This window comes from Lissotriton vulgaris, chromosome 10 (assembly GCF_964263255.1).
Source record: "Lissotriton vulgaris chromosome 10, aLisVul1.2, whole genome shotgun sequence".
NCBI classification, from domain to species: Eukaryota; Metazoa; Chordata; class Amphibia; order Caudata; family Salamandridae; genus Lissotriton; species Lissotriton vulgaris.
Window position 1 is genome coordinate 1,066,869,254 of NC_141698.1, and position 23,680 is coordinate 1,066,892,933.

Sequence of the window (23,680 nt, forward strand, 5' to 3'; positions counted from 1 at the left end):
GCAAACCATACCTAGGGAAGTACTCTTTGAGCAAAACCTTGGCTGTAGACAAGGCAGTATTATCCTTTAGGGGGTAGGCCTCTATCCATCTGGAAAAGGCACAAACAACCACAAGGACATACTTCAAATTGTTGAATCTCTCCATGTGAATGTAATCTAACTGTATCACCTCAAACAGATACGTCGGAGGAGCAAAATGACCAGCTGGAGTTGGAGTTCCCTTTCCAGGATTGTACATCAGACAAATCATACAATGCTTCACCACATTCTCAGCACACTTAGGAATTCCAGCATTCTGCCATACTGGAGCCAACAACTTACAAATTCCTTTCGAACTTATGTGAGCCATTCCATGAGCAATAGTAACCACTGGGAGCACATACGCATCAGGTAACAACCATCGCTGGTGCTCCGACAACTCAACCCAACAACCTGTTGAATCCAACATACCCGTACTTTCTCTCCACGTACTCACTTCCTTATCAGTAGCTTCAGCCTGAATCAACTTCACACTTTCTATTGTTAACCTGGTATCCGAGGCAGCAAGGATCACATGTGGAGTCCCACAAGGCTAGGCCCTGTCACCCTTGATGTTTAATGCATATCTGCAACCCCTTATCTCATCACTAAATCAGATGGACTGTAGTATATACAATTACGCTGATGACACACAGATCATCATTCAAATTGGTAACTCTCCAACAGCAGATCAGAAATTGCAAAACATCCTAAAATTTACAGTCAATTGGATGACGGCAAATTCATTAAAGATTAATCCTGACAAAACTGAGGTACTTGCAATTACGACAACATCTAGCCCTTGGAGTGACCTCTTATGGCCCACTGAATTAGGAAACTCCCCAGTACCTGCAGAAACAGTCAAAAGCCTAGGCATAGTTTTAGATGCCAATCTCACTATGTCAGCCCAGGTCTCAGCTGTAGTGGGCACCTGTGTGGGCCTAATGAGACAACTGCGTAAATTGTCCCCCATCTTGACGGTGGACACTCTCAGGAGAGCAGTATCAGCATGAATCCTGGCACGTCTGGACTACGGTAATGTTCTGTATGTCGGTACTCCACAAAAGCTGATGAACAGACTCCAGATAGTCATGAACGACGCGGCCAGACTCATTTTCAATAAACCAAGAAGGACTCATGCCACCTCCCTTCTTCGCAAACTTCATTGGCTGCCGGTGAAACAGCGGGCCAAGTTCAAGGGCCTATGCATTACGCATAAAGCCTTATACGGGCAAGCCCCTAAATACATTAAGGAACGTCTTGTCCCGTACGCCCCTAGTAGGAATTTACGATCAGTAGATGCTGCAATGTTGGTATGTCCACGGTTCAAACTGTCCTCTCTAGGAGGGCGCATTTTCTCCTACACAATTCCTAGTGCATGGAATAAACTGCCAGAGAGCTTGCGCAAAGAAACAAGCCTGTTGCCCTTCAGGAAAAAGGTAAAAACCGTGCTGTTTCAGGAGGCATGGGGTACCATCTAGCTTGCTCCCCTAACAACACTGTGTCCAATCTCCACTAAGCGCTTAGAGACCCCGGGGTGATAAGGTGCTCTACAAATCCAATATACAATACAATACAAATGGGTCTTCACACATTCCACTTTCCACGACCCATCTTGCGGGGCCTGCAACATACATTCGACTCGTCATATTCCTCGCCGTCTCTTTCGCAACTTCGTCTGCAAACGCATTTCCTTGACCCACATCGTCCACAACCTTTTTATGCGCACTGCACTTCACAATTGCAATCTGCTTTGGCAACGTAAGTGACTCAAGAAGTTCGTTCACCAATTGCCCATGCTGTATTTTCGTACCATGCGAAGTTAAGAATCCTCTCTCTCTCCACAGGCGTCCAAAACTACGGGCAACACCAAACGCATACTGGCTATCAGTGTAAACATTCACTCGCTTTCCTTCTGACAACACACACGCTCTCGTCAATGCTATTAGCTCTGCTGCTTGAGCTGAATTCTGTGCAATACGTGCTGTTTCAACAACTGTATGTAAAATTGTGACAGCATATGCTGCAGTCGTTTCTCCATACGGAAGCTTAAAACTCGAACCATCTACCCATAAGGTACCATCAACATCCGAAAGAGGAGTATCTTTTAAATCAACTCTAGCCTTCGTTTCTTCCTCTGTCCGAAGAAAACAATCATGCTGTTCCTGAACATCTGTCTCTACAGAAATCGGCAACAACGTGGCAGGATTCAACACATTGCATCTTTTGATGTCTACATGGCTAGCCAAAAGCGTCAACTCTTAACCTGACAAACGAGCACTAGTAAGGTGCTGTGTCTTGGTCCTATTCAATAAGGTATCCACTGCATGTGGGACCATCACAATCAACGTATTATCCAATACCAGACCAGCAGATTGTCGAATAGAAACAGCCGCTGCCGCTGTAGCTCTCAGACAGCTCGGCAACGCTTTAGCTACCGGATCTAACGTTGATGAAAAATACGCACATGGACGTTGCTTATCGCCAAATTGCTGTGTCAGAACCGACAACGCACAACCTTCTCTCTCGTGAACATACAATGTAAAAGGTTTACTGTAATCGGGAGTACCCAACACCGGGGCAGAACACAATGCATCACGTAATTCAGAAAAACCTTTCTGACATTCATCGGACCAAGGGAGAGGATGCGGAGTATCTTTAAGAGTCAATGCCAACAAAGGTTTCGCTAACAACGAAAAATTGGGAATCCATTGCCTACAATATGAAGTGATACCTAAAAATGCACGCACTTCTCTCTGCGTGGATGGCACACTCATTTGGGCGATCGCTTGTATTCGTTCTGGGGTCAATAGTCGTCCCTCCTTCGACAAGAGATGACCTAAGTAGGTCTCTTCTTGGCGGCAATACTGTAACTCCGAAGGCGACACTTTATGGCGAAGGTCAGACAAATGTCGTAACAAAGAAAGAGTGGCTTCTTTACAAATCTTTTCATCATCAGCAGCAATCAGTAAATCGTCAACATACTGGATAAGAGTAGCACCAAAAGGCAATACACAATTATCAAGCTGAGTATTCAACGCCTGACTATAGATTGAGGGACTTTCACAATAACCTTGAGGAGCTCTCTTAAACCGGAAGCTTCGGCCTCCTAAAGAGAAGCCAAAAATATCTCTGCTCTCCTCAGCAATCGGAATACTGAAGAAAGCATTCTTCAGGTCAATAACCGAAAACCAGGCAGCTGAAGCAGGAATCAGAGTCAACAAAGCAGTAATATCTGGAACAGGAAACTGTGGTACCATAATCTTGTTGACCTCTCGAAGATCAATCACAAACCGATACACAGGTGGCTGAGAAGCATCAGTACGCTTAAGGACAGGCAAAACAGGACTGTTACACACGTTACCTCTCGTTTCTTCAATCACACCCTTCTCAACCAAATCATAAATGATCGCTAAAAGAGCTCTCTCACCATCACTCGAGATCTTATATTGCGGAATACGAGGTAGCCTAGCATTCGACTTGAGAGTAACAACGTAGGGTGGAATCTGCAAAAGACCAACATCATTGGGACCTGTAGCCCAAAGTGTATCAGGAAGAGAACGCAATTCCAGTGGAAGACAATCTTTAGACAAATACATTGGATAAATCACTTTCTTTCCCACCGTAAGATGTACTCCTTCAGGAGAACAATGCAATGTTGCATTCAGTCTTTTCAGCAAGTCCAAACCCAACAGATTCTCACCACAACCAGTCGTTAAAATAAGGGGAGCTTCCAATTCACAAGGACCGATAGAAAGAGGCAAAGGACTAGAAACCGGATTACGAACTGGGGCACCAGAAAATCCTACTGAAACATTGGTCAAGCCAGAAAAAAGGTGCGCCGCGCCAGGAAGTTTAGAGTGCATAATAGAACTCTTTGTCGCACCAGTATCCAAAAGAAAAGGTTCTGTCACACCTAATGTAACCACTTTAACATAAGGTCCACTCTGATCTACTGGAACTGACACTACTCCCTCTCTTTGCCCATGGCTGTCCTAACAATCATTATAACCAGCACTCTCGCTCTCAACACAGTAGTCATCAGCATAGTACTGAGTAGACTGAACAGTCGGAACATTCTGTCTGTCAAAACAATTCGCAGAATTCTGAGGGGGAAAGGAACGCTCATTCCGAGGAAACACACCACGTCCCCTAGCCCTAGGAGTTTGTTGAAAACCACCACGTCCTCTCTGATCCGATACACCATTCGCACGCTGTAACAGAACCGGACAACTTTGCTTAAAGTGACCTTCTTCCCTGCAATAAGCACGCTGATTAGGGCCTGGTAAAAATCGCGGAGGAAAATACTCGGGCTTCTGTAACAATCTCTGAAACTGTGGGGGTTGCTGATACTGAGGCTAATTCGTACGAGGCGGATAAGCTTGCTGCAAAAGAACTTTCGTCTTTAATTCTTTCGTCTTCTTCTCTACTTTATCCTTCTCATCTTTATCCCTGTTCTCGTAATATTGTGCAGTAGCCAATATCTGGGCCAACGAAGAAACAGCCCATGAACTCTCAGAGTCTTTCAACTTATTAGAAAGGTCTGGAAGCAAATTAAAGACAAATTTGTCCACGAACAACCTTTGACCACCTTCGGTGCTCATATCCTGACCACTATGATCTATAAACGTTTCCTCAAACCTAGTGAAGAAATCAGACACACTTTCATCTATCTTTTGTTTGCATGCTGCTAACTTATCCCAATTCACTCGCAAAACAGGCATCATAGTTTTCATCAAATTAATAATTCTACCAGGTAACTCTGCAACTAAAGGTTCAGGTTTGGCACCTCCTACCTGCCGACCATCTGCAGCAACGATATTAGCCCACGTATCTCCTAATTCTTGCGCATGATTCTCATGACGAATCTTCGCCCACAAAGGTTGAGGGACTACATTGCCCATCAGCATATCTATATCAGCTAAATTCATAATACACGCTTCAACTGTCTGAGACAACTCTTTGTAATAACCAGCAGGATTTTTACGAGGGTCAGGTAAGGTCTGCTTAAGAGCCAAGACCTCTGCTCTTTTCCAAGGGACATGTACCCATACTCGCTGAAAATGAGCTGGCTCAGCTTGAATACCATTATTAACATCAGCCTGAACTGCATCTCTCCATACAGGAGGAACTTCTCTCATAGGATACTGCTTCACTTTTCTCCTAACGGAGGAATCAGGTTCATGCAATGTCTGAGGCGGTAGCCTAGACCTGAAGACAAGTATCGTCTCCACAGCATCTGTAACATCGGACTCCACAATTGTCCCTTGAGCAAAATCTAACTGGACATCAACCACTTCCTGCAGAATCGGACCCAACTCATTATTTTCCCATTCCTGACGGAGAAAAGTACACATATCAAACACATACCTTTGCTTCGGTGGTTCCCACTGATAGAAAACATCCATAATCGCTTGTAAATTATACCTCGAAGCATTTAAAACCCATCTTCGAGCCAAAAGATCCAACACTACCCGCTCTTCGGGACTAGGAAACTGACTACGACTCGATCTACGTTCTGAAACAGGGGTCATATTCAATGACCCAAAGAGCGGAGACAAAAGATTAACAACAGTCTCAGTCATTCTTTTTCGAGCAGAAGGAGAAGAAGTAGCCATAAAACAGGAGAAAGAGTATTTTGAGGCAAAAGAGGCGTAGGGACAAGAGGAGCAGGAGTCGAAGATACAGAAGTAGAAGGCAAAGGAGTTTGAGGCAAAGCTGGTAGCAAAGTTGGCGACCCGAGAGGGGTTTGCGCCGTAGGAGGGAGAACCATCTGTGCAACAATGGGTGGCTGAACAACAACAGGAGGCTGAACAGCAGGATGTGCAACAACCAGGGGTAATGGAGGTGCAGTAGCACCCTTCACATAAGGAGGTGGTAATCTCAGTAAATGAGAGATCAAAGGATCTTTTTCAGGGTCTTCATTCACTTTCGAAAGGGAAAGCGGCAAGGCCGGATAACATTTATCGATGGCCATGCAACGCTGCCTGTCTGGCACCTCAATCGCACGATCCTCTTCATCTTCCTTAAACTGCCTAGCAGCTTGCATAATCAATATATTCTTATCTTTCCTATCTCTCTTTGCTTGCTTAATTTCTCTCTGTTTGGCTTCCTTTCGCCAAAGGCATAAAGAGTCAAACATCGTCGGCCGGGCTTTCTTCTTAAATAACACAACTTCCAGATTATCTAAAATCTCTGTTTCGAAACTACCATATTGGGCCCATTGTAAAGCACCATCTTTCCTAGTATAGCGGACCCATACTTCATTATACGTAATGGGGCCCACTCCGTGTTTTGAATAGAGCTCGTAAGTTGGAGTTCCAACCGGAGGTATCGGACACGAATCCTCCAATCGGGAATCCCTGTTGCAACCACAACCAAACCATTTCCCAAATTTGCTAAGTAATTCAAACAGAGAACTGCTTGTAAACGATGCACTGTGCACACATCCCCGTAGGGTATTTGATCAACCACACTTGTCGGTAGTTTCAACAATTATAACAACGTCTGGTTTTCAGCCATATAAAGTTGAGCACATTCCTGTTCTGTACAAAATGGTTTGGTGTGTTTTTTACTGGATTAGTTACCTTAGTGCTTTGTTATCTAGGAACACCTCATGAAACCCATAGCAGTAGTTCACGACATACAGACAGGTATGGTTTTTGGTTACAATTCTGTGTGCAGTGTCACATGTGGTGACTTTCAGTTTTATAGCACAGTGGTGGAGGTCACGCTTAGTAGGCACTCGTTATGACAAACTTGCTAACAATGTAAATTGTTATATGGTGGAATGTGGGGTTCCCACATTGACGGTTCTGATTACTACTGTTGTATTTGTTTAGAGCATCCCCTGACGAAGGTATTGTCATACCGAAATGCATTGGGAGCTACTGACAAGATGTATGTACATGAAGTAATGTACCAAGATTGAAGCTTCAATCTCAAGACAAGAAAAACTTCGATTAAACAAAAGATGTTTCGCATCCGACTGGTTGCATGTTAATGTTTGGTACACTAGAAAATGTTTTATTCAAAATTTGTTTGAAATCATTGTTATAATTGTTGAAACTACCGACAAGTGTGGTTGATCAAATACCCTACGGGGATGTGTGCACAGTGCATCGTTTACAAGCAGTTCTCTGTTTGAATTACATGTTATGTCACTGACTTGAGCCAGTCAGAGCAAACGATAGCACCCCAAAACAAAGGATCACTTGATTCATTCACATATAAAGGAGTGCAGGGTGTCAAACCTTATCGATAGATTCTTTACCAAATTTGCTAAGACCAGGCATCTTATAGCTCACAAAAGCTAGCTTCAAACTTCAAGGGGTTATCAACTATCGATACACTCGCAAATATACGCGCCCCTCGGCTTCAGCTATTGCAATATCTGAACAAACTAAGAACCAAAACAAAGATCGTGGGAGCGACCCACTTATACTTAACCAAGGTATCCGTCACGCCACCAGAAGACAGTCTATCGTCTCGCTCTACAAAGGATCAATCAAGGGTCCAAGACAGGGGGACAGTCAGGGCGGCAGTCCTTCCTAGCCGTCGGAAAGCGGGAAGCCTCGCAGCAAAAACCTTCGGACCACGACGACATACAGGGGTCGATGAAGTGGTTGGCCTTCCTCCAGAATTTTCTCACGTGGCTCCTCACGATCCTCGGGCTTGGACCGGTACCGCTGAAGTCGAGCCCTACGTTGGGCGCCAACTGAAGAACCGGGTTTTCTTAGAACCCAGTGGCTCCAGGGACACACCCGAAGTCTTCGAGTTCACCTGTCTTGTCATACAGAGACACGGAATACTTCTAGGTGGCGTCAAAGATCAAATTTATTAGCTGCAGCTAGTAACAGTAATCCCAGAAATACAACACGGTGTACAACTCAAGAAACTGTTCAATTCTCGTAGAGCAAGACATCAGTATTTATCCATATTTTACTCATTTGCAATGCACACCCACTGCGACAAATTCGAACGAATCAAATACATTTTCCCATACTTCGTCATATCGTAAAACACTCACTTTACATTGTACCAACCCACAAGTTAATTATTAGGAATGTCCCAAATTCAATTTCCACGAGCCGGACAAACCCATAATTGAAAGCACTACCCATGTAACGAAAAGACATAAAGAAAGAAGTAGTTTAGATATTGAGTAGGATAAGATATGTGCAAGCGAACTAAAAGTTAACGATGTCCTGAACAGTGATTGCCAGTTTCAGACAACGATCAGCTAGGGAAATTGGCTTCGCAAAGGGTCAGTTTCAGGTGACGAGGTCAGCGTCTTTGTAGCTCACTCGCAAGTCAGAAAAGGCCTAGTTAATATGTACATGAACAACGAAGCCCATGCAACTTTGTTCGTTCGGTCACCTCCACGGCCTACGTGAGGGCAACACAAAATGGTGGCACAGACAAAATGGAACCCATATTCAAGACTAAGTCTCTGAATACGTAATGAACTCGCTAGTTAATGTGACGAATTCATTCCATATTGGCCGTACTTACTAGATACGGTACAACATCACCAAAATCGTGATGGAACCATAACCTCACAGGACAAGACAGAATTTTACAGAACCTCAGACTTGGGTAGTCAGAAGAACGATTCAAAACAAGTGAGTAAGTTATAGTACTGATAAGATTAATTCCATACCATTTATTTTTTTCTGTTAACATCCACAAACCCCGTCCTGCCCCATTTTCCTAGGAGCACCTCTTCTGTCTGATTATAAATAGTCATTTGTAAAGAGAGGTGTCATGATTGGCAGCTCATGTTCATATATGCATTGAGCTCCAATGGTGTCCCTTGGGTGTCCTCTTGCACCTTTTATGCTGTTATGTAAATGTAAGGCTTAATTATACAATGTTTGTTTGATCTTCCTTCCACCTCATGTGGAGCCAACAAGAATGTGGAAAGCAGGCCCAGGAATATTTAATTACTGGTAAGGATCAATTATTTTTGTTATAGGTCTTACTGAAAAATCCAAATGTATGGATTATTTAGGCAACTCTGTGTGACATTGAATCCTGTGTAATGAAGGATAAAGCACTTTGATTCTATTTTGTTTATGTTCATGAGTTTGAGTAAGCTACAAAGTGTCTCTCTTTATTTTTATACAGCCCTGAAGTAGTGAAGAGTGAACCTTACGGTGAGAAGGCTGATGTCTGGGCAGCTGGGTGTATTCTATATCAGATGGCTACACTCCAGCCCCCTTTTTACAGTACCAACATGCTCTCGCTAGCTACCAAAGTACGCAGGTTTGCACACTTACTTCTTCTTAGCATGTTATTGTGTATACGGTTCCAGGACCAAACTTTACATTGCTGCTACTTGTCATGCTCCGCACATGCTGTGGTAAAACTGAGGAGGGCTCACTACCCTATTGGTTTGATTGGCCTAAAGAGTCCTGAATCTCTAAAGAGTTTGGTTTGTGCCAATAAGGGTGAATTCTACGTCAGCGACTCCCCACAGAATGAGTATCCGGCCTCGTTTAGCCCTGGTATGCTACAGCTTTATCCCCAAAGAGAGCTTTGACTTCCCAAAAAGAGGCTCAGTCCTAATGAAGAAATATTCACTGCTCCCTGCTGACGATGCCTCCTCCTCCCTCACCACCGGCTGCCTTGCCCTGCTGAACTTTACCTTCTCAGACGTTTTCTTTCAAAATTTCTTCTAAGTCTAAAAGCAAGTAGAGACTGGGCCTAATCCACTTTGTGTTTATCACCAGTGCTCCATCATGGTTGGACATAACTTTCGACTTTGTCCTTGTCTTGCAAAACTAGATGTTCATGGTTGGTGCTTTGATCCTTTAGGGGCTATTTTTCACTTCATACTTTAAAAATTCATGTCTCCGGTTCTACTGATTGGATTTCTGTTGGTTTGGTGTAGAATAATTTAAAAAAATTACTCTATTTTTCTAAATTAATGTGGGATTTTTCTTGTGTTGTGTTTTTACTTCTTTACTTTTTAAGGGCTGCATAAATACTTTACAATTTGCCTCTAAGTTAAGCCTGACTGCTTTTATGCCTATCTAGCGGAGGATTAAGCACAGGATAATTTTGTGACTTTTGGGTTCACCCTGACAAGGATTGTGGTTTTTGCCTGACAAGGGATCAGACCCCCTTAACCAACAATCCAATTAATCACACCCCTCAATGAAAGCCTAGAACGTACACCGGAAATCAAAGACTCTTAGGGCCAGATGTACGACCCACCAATCTGTGACTCGCAAATTGCGCTGCATTTGCAACTCGCAATTTGCAACTCGTATTTTGAGATGTACAACTGTGTCTCAGACACTGTTTGCGATTCCTAATGGGGTTTCAAATTGCCTTCCTCAATAATAATATTGAGGCAGGCGCAATATGCGACCCCATTAGAAATTTCAAGCACTCACAGGGATGGTGGCCTGCTGGGGTCAGCAGACCACCATCCATGTTTTTGATTGCTTTTAAATAAACCAGTTTTTTTTTTAATGCACCCCGTTTTCCTGTGAAACCAAGAAAAGCCCACCTCAAGAAGGAGTGGGGGCTTGGCGTTGCGGGAATCACCAGAGTCTACTCTTACCCTCCTTATATAATAAAAATGGACCCGGAAACCTTAGTCTGCAGAGAGAACCACCTTTATTACAATAGCCCAGGCTATGGAACAGAGTCCCAAGCTAGTCAGAGACAACACCCAGGAGGCTGGTGCTTTACTCCACAGCGAACAAGCCTTATATACATTTTTATTCCACTCTTTTGGCATTCAGTCCATTGTTCAATCAGGGCGGTGTTTGTAGTGGATGACCTGATCAAGGCGGTGTTTGTAGTTGATGACCTGATCAAGACTCTGCATTCAGACCATTGTTCAATCAGCTTGATAAAGGCTCGGTTAGTCAGACCATTGTTCAATCAGCTTGATCAAGGCTCGGTCAGTCAGACCATTGTCCAAATGACCTGATCACGGCGTCAAGGATGTTTACCAAGCAGGGAGCAGAAGATGAAAAACAAGCTTGTTTGCACATGGCGTAGGTGTCTCATAGCTCTCTGTTGATGAATTGGTTAACTGCAAAGAACAGGGGGCTTGGGTATGTGATAGTTTTTTTTAACGTCAGCAGAAATGGAGGCTGTAGGCAGTGTTTCGTCACGAGATGGCAAGAAATGGAGGAATGTAAGGAAATTAATAGGACCTAGTAAAAACTTATTTTCTTCAGACCCTTCTTTTGCCATTGAGTGGCAAAACATGTTCTTAGGAAATGTCTATCTGCGTTACGTCGCCAATCTCTTGTTGAAGCATTATCCTTACGTTGGTGTCACGTGTACTGACCGGGGAACTTTTAAGGGCCTGTGTACACATACACAAAGCATAGGCAAGCCCTGGATACACAGACAGCATGAGATGATGACTGCTGTTCCTAAGGCAAAAAAAATGAGGACCCCCCATCCCCATCTGGAAAGGAGGCCCCAAATCCAGCCCATGAGGGACCAGTTGTCTTATTGTTGATGAATCTCGGAGGAAAGTTTATGCAGACGTTGGATAGCTTGATAGACTGATGGAGCGTTATCAGGTATGTAAATGCAGCAGCTGGAGCTGATTAGTTTACAAACACCACCACGGTCAGCAAGGATGATGTCAAGTACCATTCGATATTGTAGTTTCATCAGGCAGTCCGCCTGAAGCTCTGTGGTGATGTTGCCCAATGCCCCTGCTGTTTCATTAATGGTTGCCTCCACCACTAGGGTAAGATGTCGTATGTTGTTGCTCTTGACCATAGGACCCAAGAACGGCAGGAACCCTTTGAAGAAGTCCCCCGCCTCCTGTCCTGCAGTGTCATCGGCGTCAATTATTCCCCTAGGCATACAATGGTGGAGGTGGGGATTGGTCAAGTGATGTGTCCCAACAGCTGTAAAGGTAGGGGGAAGAAGAAAGGCCAAATAACACACACCTGGCCAATTTTCTGGAAGCCAGGTATAAGCAGACTGTCCACAAACAAAATAGGTATTTGGAGAAGTGATTAGGAGTGGTGGTGAGGTAATATTCAGTGTACTGACTATTGCGCAGTCACTGACTCCTACCTCCCGGGTCCCCAGTCCTTTTATGCACACTTGGCCATGTGTGTTGATCACATTGAAAGCCTGCAATTTGGTGGGAGCTTTGCGTCTGGACAAAAAGTGGGAGAAGATTATTCTACTTGAGGTATTGAACACAACTATCTCATTGCGTTCAACACGAGAGATGTTCAAGATGTCAGATGTTGTAGTAGGGCAGAAAGGATTACTGACATTGCCTGTTCTGTTTCGGGTGAAAGTGTCATAAAAATCATCAATGATGGAGCTCGTTGTTCCATTAATCGTATATGCATCAGTGACGAGTATCCTCCAAGCCAGACAGGACCCAAAAACAGAAACTAGATAGATGAAATAGGGGACAGTGTGTGTCATAGAGTGTGGCATGAGCCCACATACCCAAGAATTCGAGGTATTAATCCCAAGCTGATGCTGGTGCAATAATTGTACAAAAGTATTGTTCATGAATTCCAGGCGTCATGGTAGTTCATGGGGTGACAAGGTGGTGTGGAGATGTTCTGCAGGTTGTGGTCCAGAGGAGCTAGGGGAGAGGTCAGTAACAGAAACCATCCCACAACCAGCAGGATGAGGAGAGCAAAAAGTATAACTATCGTGGAAAGACAGCATTTATTGTTCAGAAGTTTGACATATTTCTTGTGCGCTTCAGCCCTCGGACCGCTGCCATTGTGCTCAGCCTGTTGTCATTAGCGGCTATCTGTGGTTGCTTCACTGGATGTGGATACCAAGATCCTACGGACTTCCCATTGGTCCAGCATACCAGCACCGGTCTCAGCCGGAGATATCACAGCCCTACAGCCTATTAGACACCAGACAGAGTCAAGGGCCAGCCCCTTTTCTTGGTCTCAAGTTGTAGCGAGTGGAAGAAGGTATGTAGTGGTCTGGAAAGAGAGCTTCTTGTTCCTTCCTCTGGTCCTGTAGAGGAGGGATGACTGGACCCCTAAGATTCGATCAGTTTCGGCTTCCGTAGTGGTGTAATGAAGCTGAGCATCACTGAAAGGGACATAGGTCGGTACTACTTCTGTGTCGCAATCCGGCAGTCCTTCTTTCACCTATTGGTTGTACGGGAGGGGGAGAGGCACCCTTTTACAATGGGTAGCATGTATCCAGTTCTTTCTCCCTTCGACTTTTACAGCAGTGCGGGTGGCCAGAAGAACCTGTCGGGGGTGCTCCAGACACTTGGTACTCTGAAAATTTCGGATCACCACCCAGTCACCTGGTTGAATGTAAGCATGGGCGAACTTTGCGAATCTCGCGTTCGCGAATTTTGCGGATTTGCGAACTCGCAATCCGCAAAATCCGCGAATTCCCGCGAATTTGCGGATTTTTTTTTTTTGTGTTCGCGCGTGTTTCTGCCAGTTCGCGAGGGTTTTTACAATTTCGCAATTTGCGAACTTACCTGTCGGGTCGCAAGTTTTGCGAACTTGTTGTTTCTACATGTCCAGCCTGTTTGGGACACTCTTCTTCATCACTGCCACTCTCTGTCACCACTGCCACTCTCTGACTACTCATGCCACCCTCTGGCCCACCCATGCCACCCTCTGTTTCATCACCACACCCTCTGGTTGTCCAGTGTACATTATTTTCGGCAAAGCAAAGCACACCTTCCCTGCCTCAAGTGACCTGAATTAATTTGGGGCTGATTAATGTGTCACAGAATATTTTTTTAGCTGGCACCTGCTTCCTTAGTGCTTCCTGATTAGTGATCTTTTGCACTTGCTAAGTGCTTTCATTGTTGCAAAATTAGTTACAACACCTGCCCTGCCCCAACTGACAATAATGAATTAGGGGCTGATTAATGGATTTTAACTTCCAGCCTGGCTCCTGCTTGTCTCCCTTAGCTGTAATTCAGGACCTTTGTGGCATATGTGTAACTATTCTGAGGTTCAGAGCAGGGTCACATAATAGTTGCAACTGGCAACTGAACTCTGGAGGGGCCCCTCAGGAAGCACTACAGGAAATGGCTACTAATGATGAGCCTGAACTTTTGAACCTGGTAAGTAGTTTCAGTTTTGCTAAGATCGTATTTCTGCAATTTAGCACTTACTCGCGGGGTGCGAAGTTGTACTGGCAAGCCGCGAACTCACGCGAACAGTGCGAGCAAGCCATAAAATCCGCTGCTCGCGGATTTGCGGATTTTGCGGGAGATTCGCGGATCTCGCGGATTGCGAATTTACCGAAAATCCGCAAAATCCGCGAGCGAAACGGATTTTCCGCCCATGCTTAGTTGAATGGTGTGACCTGGGCCTTCGCTCTTGTCTGGGATACCAGCGTGTGCCTGATGATAAAGAGTACGAAAAGAATCGGTTAACTGGTACAGGTAGTCAGTCAATACTGGGAACTCAACATCAATCAATTTCATTAGCTGGTCTACCGAATACCAATTCGTAGGAAGATAATCCTATCCTTGAGTGGGCAGTCGTCTTTACTGACAAGAGAGCAAGGGGTAGGGCATCTACCCAGGGAACGCCTGTTTCCGCCACTATTTTGGCCAATTTTAATTTAAGTACCCCATTGTATTTCTCCACCAATCCGGCTGACTGGGGTAGATTAGCAACATGAAACTTTTGTCTGACACCAAGCCCGGAACACCCAAACTGGACCACATTTGCTGTAAAATGTTGGCCATGGTAACTCCAAATCAAACGTGGCAACCCAAATCAGGGAAAGTATTCTTTCAACAAAACTCTGGCCGTTGTAATAGCTGTGCATTCCTTGGTGGGGTAGGCCTCCACCCATCTGCTAAAGGCACAGACCACTACAAGGACATATTTCAAATTTGCACACCTGTCCATGTGGATATAATCCATGTGGATGGCCTCAAAAGGAAACGTAGGTGGGGAGAAATCACCAGCGGGGGTAACTGTACCTTTTCCTGGATTGTGCATAAGGCAGATCATACATGACTTAACCACTCGGTCAGCATATAGGGGTATTTTTTCATTATACCATGTTGGCTCTAGTAACTTGCATAGGGCAGGGCCATGGGCCATAGTGACAACTGGGGGGACATGACTGGTAACATCCATTGCCTCCCTTCGGATATACGCACCCAACATCCCTCTATCTCTTTCTCTGCTAGATGTTCCTCCCATGTGTGCAGTTCTTTTGCAGTGGCATGAGATTGAATCTCGACCACACTCTGACTAGTATTTTCCAACATTCTTCCTTCCACCACCCATCTGGCTGGTCCTGTCACAAACATTCCATCTGATTTACTTAGAGCAGTCTGTCTTGCTGTTTGGTCTGCAATGGCATTGCCTTCCCCTACATCATCAGTCACTTTCTGGTGGGCTTTACATTTAATCACTGCAACTTTTCTAGGTAATGTCAAGGCGTCTAGAAGTCTGTGTATCAGTGGGCCATGCTGTATTCTGGTCCAATGTGAGGTGAGAAAATGCCTTTCTTTCCAGAGTCTACCAAAATTGTGAGCCACCCAAAGGCATACTGACTGTCCGTATAGATATTACCAGTCATGTGTTTACTGATTTCACAAGCTTGTGTCAAGGCCATTAATTCAGCAGCTTAAGCCGATGCCTGTGGAATTTGTGCTGTCTCAACTACTGTAACATGAGTGGTGAGGGCATATGCGGCAGATGTAGTTCCATCCGATCTTTTAAGACATGAACCATCTATGTATAGTGTTCCCTCAGCGTCTGTTAGGGGGTGTCTTGTAGGTCCACATGACCCATTGTCTCTTCTTCAGTCCGTAATATGCAGTCATGAGGGTCAGAATTTTTCTTTGTGTCTCAGCAGGGAGTAGTGTAGCTGAGTTTAGAATATTACATCTCCTAATGTCAATGTGACTGGAAAAAAGAGTGAGCTCATAACCTGTAAGTTGTGCACTGGTAAGGTGTTGTGTCTTGGTGTTGTTGAGCAAGGTATCTACTGCATGTTGGACCATTAAGGTCAAGGGTGAAGACATAACAATACCTGCCCTGATCATTAGTGCAGCAGCAGCAGTTGCGCGTAAACATCCAGTGAGGGCTCGGGCTACTGGGTCAAGTGTAGCCGAGAAATAAGCACAAGGGCGATGTTTGTCTCCAAAAATCTGAGTTACAACCACGCAAGCGCAGCCATGTGTCTCATGGACAAAAAGAAAAAATTGTTTGCCATAGTCTGGGGTGCCTAACACTGGAGCTGTACATAAGGCATCTGTGAGTGTCTGAGAGGCAGCAACATGCTCCGTTGTCCATGGAAAACCTGTTTCTGGCATATCTTTAGTAGTGAGAGCTGAAAGAGGTTTGACAATGGCCGAGAAGTTAGGGATCCATTGTCTGCACTGGGAAGTGAGGCCTATAAAGGCACGTACTTGTTTCTGTGTCAAAGGGGGAGGCATGGAGGTAATATGGGACACTCGGTCAGCGGTAAGTTGTCTTCCCTCCTTCGAGAGGAGGTGGCCGTGGTAGGTCACTTTCTCTCGACAAAATTGCAATTTGTTCAAGGAAACCTTATGACAGTGGGAGGCAAGGTGGTGAAGCAGACGTGGCTGCAATTAAGAGGTCATCTACATATTGCAACAGAGTGGCTCCTGCTGGGAGCGTCAGGGAGTCCAACTGATTCTTGAGAGCCTGACTATAGATGCTGGGGCTTTCGGTAAAACCTTGGGGGGTGCGGCAGAACCGGAAACTCCGCCCTCCAAGGGAGAAACCAAGGAGATGTCTACTGTCTGGATGTATGGGAATGCTGAAAAACACATTCTTTAGGTCAATAACAGAAAAATGAGTGGCGGTCGCTGGGATCATGGTCAAGAGGGCTGTGATATCAGGGACAACGGGATACTGTGAGACCATCATTTTGTTGAGAGCCCACAGATCGATGACAAACCGATAAATACTGGGGGCCGCGGGAGAGGGATCAATACATTTTTTAAGAACTGGAATAATTGGGCTGCTACACTCATTACTACTTGTCTCCTCAACTACTCCCGTCTTCATGAGATCTGATATTATAGATAATAGGGCAGCCTCACCTTCCTGGTGAAGGCGATGCTGGCGAAGCCGGGGCAGTTGGGCACCTTGCTGGATACGGACACTATGTGGAGCAATGTCGAGAAGTCCTACATCAGTGTCAGAAGTGGCCCAAAGTGATGAGGGTAAGGCCTGCAGAACGGGATGGAGGGGTCCAGAGAGGAACATAGTGGTAGAGGAATCTGGTGATATGGTAACGGACACGCCATCAGGACTACAAGAAATGGTAGCATGTAAACCTTTTAACAAATCCATACCCAGCAGATTTTCACTACATCCAGTTGTGAGAATCAAAGGAGCATCCGTATGAGCTGGACCGAGATCCAGCGGGAGAGGCTTAGAAACGGGGTTGGTGACAGGGACCCCAGAAAAACCCACGGAGACATTGAGAGAGCCAGAAAGAGGTACCTCTGGTATCAAGGTGTGCACAACAGAGGATCTAGTAGCCCCGGTGTCTAGGAGAAACTTATTTTTATCCCCTGCAACTGACATCCGGACATAAGGACCTCGCTGATCCACAGGAATCGGCACTCTTACATTACCCCTTTCCTGGCTTTCCTATGGCTGGTAGAAACCTGTCTCATCATAATCATCGTTAAAGTAGGTCCTAGTGGCCTCATACCCGTTGTCAAATCTTTTACCTGTACCCTGGGGCGGACCCATACGGGGTCGAACATTCAGATCTGGTGCCCACCTCTGCCTAGGAGGTCCCATATTTCCTTCCCTTTGGGTTCGGGGCCTAGTTTTTCCTGACTGGATATTCTGGGCTAGTACCGGACATTCACAAACCCAGTGGCCATAAGCCTTACAGTAGGCGCACTGGTCTTTATCAACGGGACCTGCCGAACTGGTGAACTTCCGTAAAGGAGACTGAAGGGGCGCTGGGGCAGCCTCTGGAACTGGTCCGAAGGCGGACCTTGGCCTCTAGCCTTTTTGTCCCCGGGGTGGATAAGCTTGTTGTAACAAAACCTTTGTTTTAAGGTCCTTGTTCTTCCTAACCTCTTTGTCTTTATCTTCATTCTCTCTATTCTCATGATATTGGGCCATGGCAAGGATGCCTGCCATAGCCTGAGCTGACCACATACTCTCAACCTTCTTAAGGCGAGCAGAGAGATCCGCTAATAAATTAGATACAAATTTCTCAATAAACACTGAGCCCGAGGAAGGGGCTCTAGCGTCCAATCCACTGTGACTTTTGTACTAAGTTTCGAAGCGGGTGAAAAAATCAGCAACAGACTCATCCTTACGTTGTTTACATGCATTTATCTTATCCCAATTAACAGCTATTTCGGGCAAAAGGGTCTTCATGAGTTGCAACAGATGACCTGGGAGAGCCAGAATAGCAGGATCAGGCTTAGTCCCCCCCTCTCTGTCATTCTCCATCCTCTCAAAGTCGGTCCAGTCACCATGGTTGGCATGGTGTATTTTCTCCCATATGTCGGGTGGTACTACTGACCCGAATAATAAGTCAATATCCTCTAAGGTAAGGACACCAGAGGAAACAATCTGACCTAATTCCTGATAGTAAAGAGCCGGATTCTTACGGGGGTCTGGTAATTGGGATTTCAATTGAAGAACATCCGCTCTTTTCCATGGGACATGCACCCACATCCTAGGCCAGTGGGCTGGGGCTGCTCCAACACCTGGTTATTGGCGAGCACTACAGGGATAAAGACGGGAGCTGTCTCTCTCATAGGCATAGCTCTGTCATTCGGAGATGGCGGAAAAAACGTTGTGTCTCTGAACGCAATCATGGTAACAAGGGCTTCATGCATATCATCTCCCTGAACATGACCCTTGGCAATAGTTAGTTTTAAATCAATCAATCCCCTAGGAGTGTCTATGAACAATGCTTCTTATCTTTTTAGTATAAGTGTGCACATGTACTTGGCCATGTCTGTTTGTTGTATGGCCGTCCATTGTCCAAACGTCAACCAGATATCTTTAACGCCATAAATATTACCATTATTTACCCGAAATGCACATTGTTTTCGCATAGCGTCCCTTTCACTACCCCCAGCGAGTTCAGCAGACCTCAAAGACTCCTTTCTAGGGGTACCGAAGAATCCAAACAGGGTATTGGGCATAAGGGAGGACCATCTCGCTCGGTCCGGAGTGGCATAAGAGTCACCACACGGGGTACCAATAGACTTATTATCAAGCAGACGGGAATGTATGGTCAGGTTGGGTCAATAGGTGGGGTGGTATGAACTGTCGGAGGGATGGGTGCTGGCAGGATGACGGGAGTCAAAGGATCAGGCAGTGGTACAGTGGGTGGGGCAGCCTCAACCACCGCTGGTGGGGGTGGAGCGTTAGTAACATTTTGATGAAGAGCGGGATACATAGGAGCCGGAGCATAGGCAGGAGGTGGACCTTCAAGAATAGCATTCAACAATAAGACCCCCTCTTCTACTTCAACCACAAGGTCTCTCGGAGGACGAGCGGGGTAACATTTTGTCGCCTTAGCCCTATGATGCCTATCTGCCATTTCAACCCCTTCCTGAACCTTATTTTCTAAATGCTCTTTCGCATGATCAGCCATTGACATCCTCTCTTTCTTTTTATTTAAAGCTTGCTTTTTTCTAATTTTTTGATCTATTTCTTTCCTCCACAATGCGGTGGCGTCAAACATGGCTTGACGAGACCATTGTTCAATCAGCTTGATCAAGGGTCGGTCAGTCAGACCATTGTTCAATCAGCTTGATCAAGGCTCAGTCAGTCAGACCATTGTCCAGTTGACCTGATCACGGCATCAAGGATGTTTACCAAGCAGGGAGCAGAAGATGAAAAACAAGCTTGTTTACACAGGGCGTAGGTGTCTCATGGCTCTCTGCTGATGTATTGGTTAACTTAAAAGAACAGGGGGCTTGGGTATGTAATAGTTTTTTTTAGCATCAGCAGAAATGGAGGCTGTAATCAGGGTTTTGTCATGAGATGACAAGACATGGAGGAATGTAAGGAAATTAATAGGACCTAGTAAAAACTTATTTTCTTCATTTCTTAAGAAAAACGGGCTGCATTTAAAAAAAGAAAAATTAAACTTTTCAGTTTTATTTTTTAAGGGGACCACTGCCTGCCCTTAACATTTTTTGGTTGACCCATTCACCAAGGGAAAGGGACCCCTTCCTGTTTGTGAATGGTTTACCACCTACTTGAAGTAGGTGGTAAATTGTGAGTGTTTCGCCACTGCAATTGCGGTTGCAAAACATTCATACATACAAATGCGAGTCGCTATTTGGAAGGGACGCCCTTGGCACTCCCCTTCCTAAAAGCAAGTCGCAAACTTAATTTTGCGAATCAGTACAATTTACAGATACGCAAAATGAGGTTTGTACATGGCCATGCCCTAAATTAGGGTCACAAACAGGCGGCTTGACCGTTTGCGACCGCAATTGAAGGTCGTACATCTGGCTCTTACTTCCTAAGTTCATGCGGAACATAATGCACTTCACATTTCTCTGAATTTTGCAAAAACTCTTGACACAGAGAGAGGTCTTGGTTATGCACCATTAAGGGTTAACTAGATGTATGGTGCATGTTTTTATTCTCCAGACCAAGGATTATTGATCAGTATCCTATGGTTTTATGTTTTAAAAGAACAGGCAGAATACATTTCTAGTGATACTTTTTGTAGGGTCAGCGTGGGATTTGAATTTAGTTCCTACTTTTCTCATGGGGCATCTCTAAGAGCCCCTTCACTCTTGCCAATTCCAGGTATCTTTCAAGATGGCATCTCTTATTCTATGAGGATGAGTGCGCTTGAGGTGTTATTGTCTTCTTCTGTAACTGTTTTTCTAAGGGTACAGTTTCTCTTAGGATAAAATCTTCTCTTTTTCCTAGAGTTATAAGTTTCTCAGGTTATTTCACTGCTTTCCTTTGACCCTCTTCCTCATCAGGCAAAAGAGGAGGAGGAAATGTTTTGTTCTCCCGAGCCCTAGAGAGCTATTAATAAATATACCTTTTGAAATCAGTATTTCAGAACCAGCACTCACCTATTCATTGGTTAATATTAAACATAGGTCAAGCCAAGTAGAAAGCAGGCTATCTCAACTGGGGGTTTCCTTGGTAGTCAATGTTTGTATGAGCTTCCTGGGAAAAACTACTATGAAAGGTGCGGTGCTCCTCCTGCCAAGCAGGTAGCAGGTTTCAGCTTGGGTGAGAGGTGTTCCAGTAGAGGCAGTTTGGCACCCTGCTTCTTTGTTGATGATTTGCGAAGAGTCCACTTAAGAACCTGGAGGAAGAAGAACAAAGTTTGTAACTTTTTTGTGGTGAAGAATTGGCTTGGTAGTTTAGTCTGCCCTGTTCCCATGATGCACTGGGCCAGGGACAGACTGATTTGCATATAGCCATGTTCTGAGCTGGGATGGGGCAGTGAGATAAATAACGGTGATGGATCAAGCCCTGATCTTTGGACTGGGTAAGAGTGGTCTGTTTAACTCAGACACTCTGTTCATCACCACCCCCTTTTCTAAATCGTTTTTGGCCACTATAGGTGTGGCAGGGTATACTCAGACATGAGTCCCTTTCTCACTGCTCCATCAGGATTCAAGCAAGCCGGGCCGAAGAAGGCTGAAATGCCAGAAACCGGTCCCCGGTAGCTTGTCTCCTTTCTGGTGAAGAATTGGCTTGGTAGTTTAGTCTGCCCTGTTCCCATGATGCACTGGGCCAGGGACAGACTGATTTGCATATAGCCATGTTCTGAGCTGGGATGGGGCAGTGAGATAAATAACGGTGATGGATCAAGCCCTGATCTTTGGACTGGGTAAGAGTGGTCTGTTTAACTCAGACACTCTGTTCATCACCACCCCCTTTTCTAAATCGTTTTTGGCCACTATAGGTGTGGCAGGGTATACTCAGACATGAGTCCCTTTCTCACTGCTCCATCAGGATTCAAGCAAGCCGGGCCGAAGAAGGCTGAAATGCCAGAAACCGGTCCCCGGTAGCTTGTCTCCTTTCTGGTGAAGAATTGGCTTGGTAGTTTAGTCTGCCCTGTTCCCATGATGCACTGGGCCAGGGACAGACTGATTTGCATATAGCCATGTTCTGAGCTGGGATGGGGCAGTGAGATAAATAACGGTGATGGATCAAGCCCTGATCTTTGGACTGGGTAAGAGTGGTCTGTTTAACTCAGACACTCTGTTCATCACCACCCCCTTTTCTAAATCGTTTTTGGCCACTATAGGTGTGGCAGGGTATACTCAGACATGAGTCCCTTTCTCACTGCTCCATCAGGATTCAAGCAAGCCGGGCCGAAGAAGGCTGAAATGCCAGAAACCGGTCCCCGGTAGCTTGTCTCCTTTCTGGTGAAGAATTGGCTTGGTAGTTTAGTCTGCCCTGTTCCCATGATGCACTGGGCCAGGGACAGACTGATTTGCATATAGCCATGTTCTGAGCTGGGATGGGGCAGTGAGATAAATAACGGTGATGGATCAAGCCCTGATCTTTGGACTGGGTAAGAGTGGTCTGTTTAACTCAGACACTCTGTTCATCACCACCCCCTTTTCTAAATCGTTTTTGGCCACTATAGGTGTGGCAGGGTATACTCAGACATGAGTCCCTTTCTCACTGCTCCATCAGGATTCTAGCAAGCCGGGCCGAAGAAGGCTGAAATGCCAGAAACCGGTCCCCGGTAGCTTGTCTCCTTTCTGGTGAAGAATTGGCTTGGTAGTTTAGTCTGCCCTGTTCCCATGATGCACTGGGCCAGGGACAGACTGATTTGCATATAGCCATGTTCTGAGCTGGGATGGGGCAGTGAGATAAATAACGGTGATGGATCAAGCCCTGATCTTTGGACTGGGTAAGAGTGGTCTGTTTAACTCAGACACTCTGTTCATCACCACCCCCTTTTCTAAATCGTTTTTGGCCACTATAGGTGTGGCAGGGTATACTCAGACATGAGTCCCTTTCTCACTGCTCCATCAGGATTCAAGCAAGCCGGGCCGAAGAAGGCTGAAATGCCAGAAACCGGTCCCCGGTAGCTTGTCTCCTTTCTGGTGAAGAATTGGCTTGGTAGTTTAGTCTGCCCTGTTCCCATGATGCACTGGGCCAGGGACAGACTGATTTGCATATAGCCATGTTCTGAGCTGGGATGGGGCAGTGAGATAAATAACGGTGATGGATCAAGCCCTGATCTTTGGACTGGGTAAGAGTGGTCTGTTTAACTCAGACACTCTGTTCATCACCACCCCCTTTTCTAAATCGTTTTTGGCCACTATAGGTGTGGCAGGGTATACTCAGACATGAGTCCCTTTCTCACTGCTCCATCAGGATTCAAGCAAGCCGGGCCGAAGAAGGCTGAAATGCCAGAAACCGGTCCCCGGTAGCTTGTCTCCTTTCTGGTGAAGAATTGGCTTGGTAGTTTAGTCTGCCCTGTTCCCATGATGCACTGGGCCAGGGACAGACTGATTTGCATATAGCCATGTTCTGAGCTGGGATGCGGCAGTGAGATAAATAACGATGATGGATCAAGCCCTGATCTTTGGACTGGGTAAGAGTGGTCTGTTAAACTCAGACACTCTGTTCATCACCACCCCCTTTTCTAAATCACTTTTTGTAGGGTCAGCGTGGGATTTGAATTTAGTTCCTACTTTTCTCATGGGGCATCTCTAAGAGCCCCTTCA

The 23,680-nt window shown here is 45.5% G+C and overlaps 1 protein-coding gene and 1 pseudogene across 1 annotated transcript in view; one reads left to right on the forward strand and one right to left on the reverse strand.

Annotated features, from left to right (window-relative positions):
- The window catches only part of NEK10 (NIMA related kinase 10), a 1,232,468-nt gene that overhangs the window by 687,593 nt on the left and 521,195 nt on the right, over positions 1 to 23,680 (forward strand). Inside the window, exon 24 of the mRNA XM_086942130.1 lies at positions 9,148 to 9,277. Within this exon, the coding sequence (XP_086798256.1) occupies positions 9,148 to 9,277 (130 nt within the window). The remainder of the gene's footprint in view (positions 1 to 9,147; positions 9,278 to 23,680) is intronic.
- LOC147689324 (uncharacterized) lies at positions 4,014 to 5,159 on the reverse strand (annotated as a pseudogene).